Below are 12,008 nucleotides of genomic sequence, written 5' to 3' on the forward strand. Positions count from 1 at the left end.
CAACTGACAATAAACAAGACTAATATTTTAATTTTGAGACTATGACAGGTTACATGGAAATATGGAAACTAGATACACCAGCACAATTTATCTGTTTGACAAAAAAACAATTAAATTTTAAAAAAGCAACTAGAAACAGTGAATATTAAAAAAATATATATATATATAAAAAAAAAAATAAAACCTCAAACCAAACCAAGCAATACTAAGTTTTGTGAAATTAAAGGGCACAAAAATATAACTCACCTTGCTATTTCGGTTGATATATTGCTTGAAGTCTTCATCTTTACCTAGAACTGGCTTAGTGATCAGATGCTCATAATTAACACAGACAGTTGGGATGAGGGGTGCACGTGGAGTTTCTGCCAACCAAGTGATCTTAGTAGTTTTTTTGAAGTCCTTATTATCTAAGTTCAACTTGGCATTGATGGACACAATTTTTCCACTTGAACTTCTACAGGAAAACAGAAATTATAATGGTATAGCCTAAATGATCATTTCTAATTCAATACCACAAGAACAATGAAATGTTCAGAGTTAATTTTTGAATTATGAATCCTAGAAAACGAAAGAGTGCATTCACTCCTGTTGAAGTTCTCCATTAATTTTGTTGTCTTAAATAAAAAGCATGGGGAAAAAATCTTTGCATATTTATGTTCTCTATCAGAGCTCACCCCATTCTGGCACTACCTCAACACAACCACTTCAAAGATATCATGATGATATTAAATGGTCTCCTTCCCCACCTCAACAGCTGTGCAACTGAAACTGTGACAGATTTAGTTTCTCAGTATGTAAAAGCAGTATTTTTTATGGGATGAAACCTGTTAAAATTCCAGGTGATTTTTTTCTGTCTGAAAAAGCTGTTTTACAGTGGCAATATTACCAAAGAAACATGGAGAGCACTGGATGAGAGAGACATGCAGTATCAGGACTGACTAATGATTTCAAACCTGAATATACAGTAAAATACACTCTATGCTAAAATGCAGTTCCATGGCATATTTCAAAGTAGATTTATAAATAAAGAATCATAGAAATTACATATATGGCCAACCATCTATTCTTTACAGTTACAAGCTTCCTGTTAAAAGAAAAAGCAACAAAAAGCTGAAAAGCAAAATTTAATCTCATCTGCCACTAAGGTTACCTGTTTAATTTGGTTATGATGATATTGCCCCAATTTATGAAGGTAACCACCTCTCCCTCCGACAGGGTCTCTGCATCTGCGCCCTCGATGAAGACTCTGGAGCTGTACCACACAGGCTTCAACCCAACATCAGCATTCTGTGAATAATGGTTTACATTTCAAAGACAACAGATGAAGACAGAAGGTGGACAATGCACAGAAATGCAAAGCTACAATTTTTCCTCATCTCTCTCTAGCTTCTTGTTCACAGGTGTTGCCCATATTCCCCTGACAGTACACTCAAAAAATCCACTGACAGCATATCCCATTTCCTTAAGGTCCATACATCTTTAAGATCCCACAGGTAAACATGAAGTTTTTCTCAAGTTTCCATTTTACTATGCTAATTCTCTTCAAAACTAATTTCAGAACTCTCACTTTTGCTTTTTTATAAAACTATTGTGGAAATACATATGCAGCTTCTTTCAGCTACATAGATATATAAAGACGGAAACCAGAACTACATCACTTAAAAAATACTCAACTTTAAAGAATTTCAAAAATTGAGATAAACTTTTATTTTCTAAAAAAGGCTGACAGCTGTGAGTTCAGACTTTTTCAGCTGGTCAGGAGTTTTCAATTTGTTTCTTCTGGTCGGTATTTATTTCATTACATATTGGAGGCAGCATTTACTGGTACTACCGATGTTTTAATATGCTGGCTTGTATCTGACCCAATTTCAGACTTTTTGAGACTTGAAGAGTCACAATTCTCACTTGCATCTGCTCAAAACCTATTTGCTCATCCTCAGCCAGGGGGATGAGGGGAAACCCAATTTCCACCTCTCAGTTACAAGAAACAGCTATGGGAACACTCAGAGCAACAAAATCAAAACAAAGAAATGAAGCAAAGTCTCAGCTATATTCACCCATTTCTCAGTGAAGTGTATATAAGTATAATTAAGGGATGCTTTCTGTGAAGTTTAAGCACGATTTTAGACATCAGACTCAAAGGAAAGCATCTTTGTTAATTGTAGAACCAAGAAAAGAGTTGTATCAGTAGAACACTCCCCTTTAAGGGATATTGCTCTGTTTACTGGGTACTAAAAGTATCAAATCAGCAAGTTCTTAGCTTTTGATAAGAACTATTTGCTGTACAAATTTAAAAGGTATATTAAAAATCCAGAGATTGACAGAATCAACAGGTTAATATTACCTCTCCACATAAAACCTGATTTTATAAACCACTTAAAAAAACACTTCACTGTTAATGGATAGAGTGTCTACTGTATTATAGCCATAAAGCTTGAATAAAATTTAATATTTAACTTCTCTGTGAAAGTTTGCATCAAACAATAGGAAAACCAGCTTGAGCAGCATTCCAGGCTTGTAATGCCTCACCTCTTCTGAACAATCGCAAAGAGGCCTTTTGGGGAACCTTTTATATGCACTCTATATATTTACAAAAACAGTTCCCTCTTAAAAAAACCAAACATGTTTAGTAGTTGCACAGTTTTTGACAATTCTGAGGCAAAAAAAGTACCCCTTGGATAGATCTCATGCTATCTTGAGAAAGCTAAAAGCAGAACTTTCCTTCCTGACTGTTTCATGCCAAGGTACTTCCCAACCTTACTGAGCTGCAGTACAAGAATATTAAGAGAGTAAAGCAAGAACCTTTGGATGTTTAGCCACTTCTTTCATCTCCTCTTGAGCTTCAGGAATATTTACTGGGACCACTGCATCTTTCAGTAAAGCAGTGTACCGAGGTGCTACTGGGTCTATAACCTACAGAAAATAAATGAGGTGAATCATGAATATATGCCACTAACACACAAATAAGATACTTTTACAAAACAATAACCACCAAAAAAAAAAAAAAAGGAATATTAACTGGTATTCTTTATGTTACTGCATTTTTTCAATGTTTGCTTTAATGTCACTTTCATCCAAAGCTACAGGATAGAGAAAATAGTGATAATACTTAACAATTTCCAAACTGTACTAAAATACTCTGAGTAAAAAGTGGATTGCGTACTACTGACAGCAGAAGTAACTAAATTATGACCCAATGCCTTATAGGGAAGACACAAAAATGTGCTCTAATACAGTTTTACTGTGCACATAGGTTATTACATCTGAACCGCTTTTTCTCTAGTTAACTAAATTTAAAGCAAAAAATTTTAAGTGGAATTTGTTCTTTCTCCAGCAGCACAAGACCTGATCTCATTTTCCAGGCCAGTACTCCAGCAGAATCAGTGACAGAAGTGGCTGTAGAAGAGGCACCAGTAAGTCTGCAATTTTACTACAGACACATTAGATACTATAATAAGGCAATACCATAACATTGACTTCATTAGGATTTCTACAACATGAGTTTGGCAAGAAAAAGTTCTCCAGTTTTAAAAAAAAATCTCTAATCTAAAAAAACATCACTAGGATGTCTTCCTGTATTTTTATTGCCTATTATGAAACTAAGCTACTGTAGTTTTTCATAGCATTTTTTATACTTGAAATACTGGTTTGTCAAACTGTTCAAGAGACACTTAAATACATATTTCAAGTAAAGCAGTCATCTAAGGCCAAAAGGAATATCCAAGACCTACCAGGCTAAGTGGAAACTAACACAAAGGAAAACACCTGCTTTTATTAATATAGAGTGACTTTTGCTCTCATGGGTTTGCTCCTGCTCAAGTGAAAAGCTACACACCTATATATGTGTCTGTATTTTTGAGAAAAGTATTTAGCTTCTAATTGCTTGACAATAGCTAATAAAGTGATATGATGATACACTTTTAAGAAGACACAGTTCTGAAAGCTAGTAGCCACTGAAGTCAGACTCCTAAATGTTAGACATACACTTTGAAAAAAGACTTGTGTATGTATCTCAAAATGTAGGGGTATTATATGATTTAATATCATAATTTCGTTAATTAAATGACCAGATTTTATTGTGTTGTTATAGTGTTACAGGCTCTTTATTTTATTCATTAAAACTCACAATCCCTCATCAGGTGCTAAAAGTTACAGGATCATGTATAAAATATGAGCTGTCACACTGATAAAGTCTTTGAGCTCAGAACTACCTGTAAGCAGCCAATTGGTTTTGCTCATATTGCAGATAGCTTACAATCTGCACAGCCACACATAAACAAAATTGGCTAATAAATTTGGTGCTGTACAAGGAGCTGAGTCAGAGGTCTAAGAAATTCAGTTTAAAAGACAATTTAAAAAAATGAGCCTTGACAGCCTGTTGTGGATTCTTCCCCTCAAACCAACTGTTAGTCATAAATATGTTTATGCAGCAACAGAAAGAACCAATTCATAAACCTACATGTATGTAGCAAATCAAATGCAAAATACATGAAGAAATACAAAACACATGCCAGACAAGCAAAAACTATTTAAATGAACAAATCTGGGTACTATCTAAGCAAAACCAAGCAGGAATCCCAATGCAAAATAACAGGTGTTTCCACAATCACACAAAATATGCAATCCTTATGAAAATAAATCGCCTTATTATAGTGTCCAAGCATCCGCTGCCAAAAAGCAACTCATCATGTCAAGATGCAATATTCCTGATTTGCCATTCAGTCAGAAACTCCAGCAGTGCTGGCTTGATCTCCCCAGGCAAAGCAGTGCGTTCGTCCTTTTGCCACAGAAAGGAAACGCGGCCAACGTGAACCAAATTGGGGAAAATTTGTGTTTATGTTGACAAATCAGCCAAACCAGAGGTGGGCAGCCTTTGAAAACTAGGAATAATGCATTTTCAGTGGGTTTGTAGAGCTCCTGTTATACAAGCAAGTGTGACTGTGCTATGAAGCTGCAAAATGATAGCTTATGCTTACAGCACTGTAAGCTATATGCTAAGGTAAAAAGCATTAAGTAATACCTTCTTACAGATAGCTCGCAGCTTGAAAGCAGAAAAATGAAATGCAGTTTTCAGATCAGGTTTACAGCAAATACCATTATCTTTTCCTACTAAGGAAGGCAAGTAAGTACTGGTATAGGAGAATCAATAGGATTAGTGCTTCTTCAGGTTAGAAGGGGGGGACATTCCATTTTCCTGAGTGTGCCAAATGATGCAACATACTGCAACTGCTACTTGTTGTGATAAGCACTCCAATGAACGCTGGATTCTCTACATATCCTAGAAAGAGGATATCAGGAGTAGCATCAAATCCGAGTAAGCACATACCTTTTTATTAAAGGACCAGATTTTATCCCACTCCATATTCACAACAGATCGAGAGGAGCCCTGCGGGGGTGGAAAAAAAAAGCCTGAAGCAACACCACATTAATATAAATATTCTAGCTCTTAGACTAATTTCAAATGAAGTTCTTTAAACTGAAAACCCTCTATGGTTTGCTTTTATCAAAAACAGTTTTTGAGCTTGCAAAATAAATGCTTTTCAAGTAAAAAACCTGCAAGTCCATTTTGCCAGCACCTACTCACAGGTGCTACCATTGTTGAGGCAATACACCTCCAAGTAGCAAAGCTTCAAAAGGAGAAACCTCCCAGTGACAAGTACATTAACTGAAGCTTCACAAAAACTTATCGAGGGAAATTCAGAGAATCAGAAGAAAACACCCACCTGAGCAGCAATGAACTGTTTTAGCCCTTCAACTGTCATGCCTCTTCTCAGGACACCACGCACAGTGGGAAATCTTGGGTCATCCCTAGTGGAAAAAAGTATTCCATTTGTGTCATATACACTAAATTTTCTCAATCCTACACAGATCAAGAACTTTACTAATACTGGTACACGTGAAAGGCACAGACTCAGTGTACTTTACCTGGTGAATTCACAGCTAGGTGAGAACATCTAACAGAGAAGACTGAGCTCTTACCCATACAAAATGTTTGGTGAAGATTAGGTCTCTCCAAACTAGAAAGGCAAAAATTATGTCTCTATCCATTATTTCCTTTCCAAGGGCACCCAGAAAATGTTACTGGAAAGAAGTGACAATGCTACCTTTTGACATAAGCGATAGAATTCTATGATTTTTTTTTCTCTTATGGAAGAAATGAAAAGGCCTAATCTGCAATGTAACATTTGAGTTTGGAAAATGAATCAAACCCTGCTGAGGACCTAACAGGAGGCTTAGGGAAGGGAAAGTCATCATAAGACCAGCTATACCTCTAGGGGAAAAAAAAAGGCAGGGCAGGAAAGGATAAATTTGGCCCTAGCCAAGTGGCTCCATGCATAAACTAGGAATTTAAGCTTACAACTCAATTGACAGCTAGTCCACCAAACACTGTCTGCAGAAATCAAATTATCTGAAAAAAATTAACAGAAAGAAGGAGGGAGAGGGCAGGTGGGAGAGAAGCGGGATGGATTTGACTAGATGGACAGGACCAGAAATACTTCAAACCAGGCCCTCTTCTGGCACTGTTTAGGAATGACTCCAACGACAACAACCCATGACTCAAGAGCAGAAAATGTGTAAATGCCACCCACAGCAAGAGCCAAAGTCCAAAAATAAGCTGCCTCATGTTTGTTACAGGACATTAACATGTATGTACACAGCTACTGTAGAGTAGGAAAAAGACAAATTGTACATGCAGAAGCCAGTGTAATTAATCTATATTCTTTAGTATTGTTTAAATATTCATTCAAACTGTCCCAAAATAAAAAATGTGCCAGCTATGAGGATCTTAGGGAACAGTGCTGACCTACAGCCATGGAACATACCATCCATCCACAAGGCCTTCGTTGACAAACCACGTGAGTTTTCTCTTGGAGAGCACAGTGTTGTTGAGGTTTAGCCTGCTATACTCCCATATATAAGGTTTCCTTATGCCCAGAGCCTCAATGATCCAATAGAATTGTTCATCTCTGTCATGGTATTCAGTTGTTCTCAGTGCATGCGTGACACCTTCAATACTATCAACAATGGGGCAGGCAAAGTCGTACGTGGGATAAACCCTGACAAAAAAGATCTTTAATTAGCAGGGCAGAACAAAACACTTTTCTCCCACCTAAACATTTAAACTCAGAGCAGTTTATATTCATATATTATAAATATTTATAACCTATGATCCTGAAAACTTTCAGATCAAAACTGAAATAAAGCATGCACAACAAATTGTCTGTAAAAAGCTCCAGAGGGCAATATATTTTTAAGACAAAGAAAACCTTCAAGAAATTAACTGATCACAGCCTTAATATTCAAGCCTAAAAAAACAACCCTACACTGCTAATGTTTTTTCAAACACATATAAGGACTAAAACTGAAATAACATTCACTTTTGACCATGATGGCCATATCACAGGTTTTAAAAGCCATCTGCATAAGTTTCAGAAAGTCAAGAGACTCATTACATAATCTTGAAAAATGCTAGCAGGTTCCAAGTACTAGAAGAAATTTATTAAGGAATTGTGAAAGCCCTGAAAAGAGCAAAAGCTACAGGCCACACAAGAAGAAAGTGGACATACTTGTAGGTACTTCCAGTCCGAGGGTGAGGCTGGTTTTTACAACGATAAAGAGTTGGATCCCTCATACATCCATTATTACTACTCATATCTATTTTTGCTCGTAGACAACAAGTTTGTCCGTATTCTGTTCCCTTTTTCATTTCTTCCCACATTTGTAGATTCTTATTAACACCTAAGAACAATAAAAATAAACCATTTTCTAAGGTGTTACAAAGCTGATACAGAATCATGTTTTATTACTGCAGTAAGAAAAGTCAGTGTCACCCCCTTCTTTGGACACTGGAATTCATTTTCACACATTTTACATTTTGAATTTTTTAAGTGGTAATGAATGGTGATGAATTCATACCTACACAAGTTCACTGCCCTGGTCTAAATGTATACTTAATCCATCCAACCTTGTAGAAAAAAGCACTAAACACTTTCAAGTCCCCATAAGGACCTTGAACAGATGGAGTTTAGTAATCTCACTCATATTCATTGACAAAAATCAAGTTTTGATGCCAGATCAAAAAGGTAAGAAAGCAAGACAAAACCTTAAAACATCTTACAGTTATTTCTGTGCTTAGATTCCACTCTTTGCTCACGCTCTGCTTTCATTTGTTCCGCAGGAGTATCATCCACATACGCCTTCCCTTCTTGAATAAGCTTCTCAGCATATTTCATTATTGTTTCAAAGTGATCTGAGGTATATGTAAATTGATCTGGTTTGATGTGCAGCATGGCAACGTCTTCAAGAATAACCTGCAAAGTGTGAAAACGTACACTCTAATATTCAGGAAAGGTAGTTTTCTTACATCTTTATCCTCTTCATGTCAGATGTGGTGTCTTTAACACTCCATTGTCCAGGAAGGATAAGCCATAAGAATAGGCATGAAAGAAAAGAGAGGCATGCACTTATCATTCTTTCACAGCCTATAATCACTCTGCTATCTTATCATACCTTTTCAAAGTCCTCTTTCTCTTTTTCTGGATTTGTGTCATCAAATCTCATAATAAGTTTTCCTTTGAAGTTAACTTGGTAGTGCTGATTTAGCAGGGCAGCTTTGGCATGACCAATATGCAGATATCTAAAAAGGAAATTAAAAAATAAATATATATATATATATTTTTATATATATATATATATATATATATATATAATATTATATAATATAATATATATATAAATATATATATAAAAATAAATATATATATAAAAATAAATATATATAATATAATAAATATATATATATATATATATACCAGAACTACTTCAGCTAGACTTATTTATTTGTGAGAGAAGGAGAAAGAATGGAAAGCAATACCTAAGTGTAACAAACAAACCAACCTAGGATATTTGTTGAAATACCAAATATTTATTAAATTTGATTATGTTTCTTCTACTACAAATTTAGCAGTTAATTGTTAAAAATATCTAAATCTGTAAATTAGAGTGTTGCTATGAATATAATGATTAGACTGCAATTATCTCCATTTTACATTTTTAAAGTAGTTTTTTTAGTTACTGGTTTAAAACCACGACACTAACTTAAACCAACTTGATATCCAGTTGCTGCTGTTGATGATGCTATCCAGTAGCTGCTACCAGATAATCTGAACCTACCACATTTACAAGAGTGGAATTTTCTGATTGCTGTGTATTTTTTAATATAAGCTATAAAGGTACTGACATTTTAAACTAAATATAAATCCCCAAATCCACAGAATTAAATTCTCTTACAAAAAGAGAGTAACATGTCCCTGAAGAATGGTGTTTTAAAACACCAGGATTAAGACACTAAAAACTACTAAAGTAAGTTGAGAATCTATGTCATAGATGTACATGTAGATAATATATTATTTACAATATTTGAGTAACAGTTTATATTGGACCAATAGAGTAAAAAAACAACTACAGAAGTCATGTGATGCTGAACAGCCAGTTTAATGAACAAATGCAATCATGGATATTTTATAGGTCATCAGGCAACTCAAAAAAAAAAAAAAAACAGAAAATGAAAAGCAGGCTGAAAATTGTGTTTATTATACTGCCTCATCACATCTCCTCTGTGTGGTCTTTAAGGAGTTTGTGCCTTGGTATTCCACACAATCTGGACCCTCAAGCCTCCATCATACATCTGGTGTCAAGCTTCCCCAAGGAAGGCTATGCCATACATCTTTCCTTTGTCAAACGTAAGCTTCCTTGGGAAGCACCGAGTCCCTTGGCCCAATTCATAAGGACTGCATGTCCACACTATAGCCCCTGGCATGGCACACATATCCATCATCCATGCAAATGCCATCCTCCTGCTTCTCATCCCACTGCTGAGCAGTAACAACATCACCTCACAAGTAAACTCCCTATTCCAAGTTCAGGCACAGTGCAATGAAGTACAGAGGAGAAATGAACAAACAGCCCTAGTGGAGACAAAACTTTAAACACTCATTTGGTTTAACAGCCTTGTCTGATAAGCTGATCAACATCCTCATCAAAGCACTTTTTTTTTTTTTAAGACAAAACACAAATAGAATCTTTCTCTAAGTATTCATGTTTCTTACCCACTTGCTTCAGGAGGAAACCTCACAATGACTTTTCCCATCTCTGCGCCAGGAAGTTCAACAAACTTCCCAACATCCGCTTTCTTTTCTTTTTCTGTTGCCTTGAAAAGAGACATAATTACAGATTGTATGAGCTGTAAAATCAGATCTAAAACTCTGGATAATAACTGCTGTATCAGAGTCTCCTTTCAAACCTACAAGCTGTGATACTGGACCCCAAATTCATCTCTCCACAACTTTCATATTACTTAAGGCACTCCAAATCAAGATTACCTCTAGAGTTTTAAGTTATTTTGTCTTCAATTCTGGTCCAAGACTGAAAAGTCCCACCAAGTTGTCTAATTTATTGCACAGAAGAAAATAATTTCTAGTTAAGGTTTTGTATCTTACTGTTCTTAACCCGAACATGATAAACAAATTCAGTAAACTGAATAGAACAATCTTTGCAGGTCTATCAGAAACTCAAACTCTCTTTAGAAAAAGGAAATAATATATCTAAAGCGCAGTGCTGATTAAAAGAAGAGGTGTCATATTTCTATGAAACAACTCATGCCTCTGTAAACTTGAAAGCAACAGCTTTAGCTGTAAACAAGTGTTTACAAAAGTTTAGTTCACTGTACGACTTCTTACTTTTAGTTTTTAACTCTCTAATTAAAAAAAATAATAAATTCTTGCAGTGTATTCTCAGAAAAAACCTACTCTCTCCAGAAGATCTGAGTAAATCTTACCATTTTAACTTTTGGTGTACCAGCAGCCCACTTGGCTCCTACTGACTGGAAAGCACGTTGTACCCCAAGGAAGCTGTACCATCGCTTTGCATGCACAGGAGCTTTGTTTTCTTCTAGCTGCTCTTGCCAAGAGCTATTATCTGTTAGAAAAAAAAGAAGTTTTAAAAAGTTAAGAAACTATTAAATTATAAAAATAAAATTATCAACGGCTGCTTTTTAAGACTAAGAAAAGTTTATTTTAAAAATCTACTCTCTCTTCTAAAGAGATTTATTCATTGGGACACAAGCCATTCAAAAGCAAATTTAATAAACAAATTCCCTTCAGACCCAAAACATACTGCATTCCTTCTTGGATTTATCAAGGCAGAAGGGAGAACAGTCAACATACATTTTTTCTGGTATCATCCACCTCAAAATTAGTAGCAACTTTATTTCAAGACAGAAATATAGAATATCATTTTATTGTGTTTACATTTGATGTTTTCTGAGATTTATCGTAAGTGAAACATGTTTCAATATACTCCTTTATTTCTGAGGGGCTGTATTCCCACAATCTAATTTCCAAGGAACCCAACTCCACTAGAAGGATTCCGATGGAGAAAAGGAGAAAAAAACAACCAAAAAAGGACACTCCCTTCAGACTGCTCTTAAGAGCAACAACTTTGAAAAAAATACCAAAAACTGCTAGCTTTTAATCTTAATTATGCCCTTTCCTTTCAAGTGGAATTGGATTATACTGAATGGTAGATTGCCACATATCACTTTTAGATATAGAGCTAGGAGAAAATAAAAACCAAATCCATAATAACAGATCATCAAAGCTTCTTTAACTTCTAAAGGATATTTTGTAGAGTAACATCTACCTCTTTTAGTAATTCAAAATAAACACCGAAGAAATTTCCTCTGCTAAGATAATGTCACAGAAAGATCTGTGCATATAATATTACATTGCACATTTTCATATTGAGGTAGCATGTAATAAAAGATGTTCTTACAATTATTAATACAAAAGAAGTCAGAAAAAAACTCCACCTAGAGATTAAAGCTCATAAATTTCCAAATGCAACAATTTAAAAAAAAAAACAAACCTAGGATTTCCTAAGTTATACTGTTGCCATCAAAAGTGACGGTCACAGCAGTGTGCATGACAGTACTCAGTCTGTCATACAGC

General features: G+C 35.3%; 1 protein-coding gene across 10 annotated transcripts in view; it reads right to left on the minus strand.

Annotated features, from left to right (window-relative positions):
• The window catches only part of EPRS1 (glutamyl-prolyl-tRNA synthetase 1), a 38,420-nt gene that overhangs the window by 17,141 nt on the left and 9,271 nt on the right, over positions 1–12,008 (minus strand). For 6 of the 10 annotated variants that reach the window (XR_015283743.1, XM_086878743.1, XM_086878748.1 and 3 more), the window contains exons 5-15: positions 10,838–10,977; positions 10,110–10,210; positions 8,512–8,638; positions 8,120–8,312; positions 7,569–7,740; positions 6,825–7,058; positions 5,724–5,808; positions 5,327–5,386; positions 2,803–2,913; positions 1,151–1,287; positions 247–454 (exon numbers count right to left, since the gene is read on the minus strand). Coding sequence is in view for 9 of the 10 variants with exons in the window: in XM_086878743.1 (XP_086734869.1) it covers positions 247–454; positions 1,151–1,287; positions 2,803–2,913; positions 5,327–5,386; positions 5,724–5,808; positions 6,825–7,058; positions 7,569–7,740; positions 8,120–8,312; positions 8,512–8,638; positions 10,110–10,210; positions 10,838–10,977 (1,568 nt within the window). In the remaining variant the exon portion in view is untranslated. Of the gene's footprint in view, positions 1–246; positions 455–1,150; positions 1,288–2,802; positions 2,914–5,020; positions 5,042–5,326; positions 5,387–5,723; positions 5,809–6,824; positions 7,059–7,568; positions 7,741–8,119; positions 8,313–8,511; positions 8,639–10,109; positions 10,211–10,837; positions 10,978–12,008 lie in introns of all 10 variants that reach the window. The other 4 variants (XM_086878742.1, XM_086878747.1, XM_086878744.1 and 1 more) reach the window with 1 other exon arrangement.

The sequence above is a fragment of the Cyanistes caeruleus genome, chromosome 2 (assembly GCF_971803275.1).
Source record: "Cyanistes caeruleus chromosome 2, bCyaCae1.hap1.1, whole genome shotgun sequence".
Classification (NCBI taxonomy): domain Eukaryota; kingdom Metazoa; phylum Chordata; class Aves; order Passeriformes; family Paridae; genus Cyanistes; species Cyanistes caeruleus.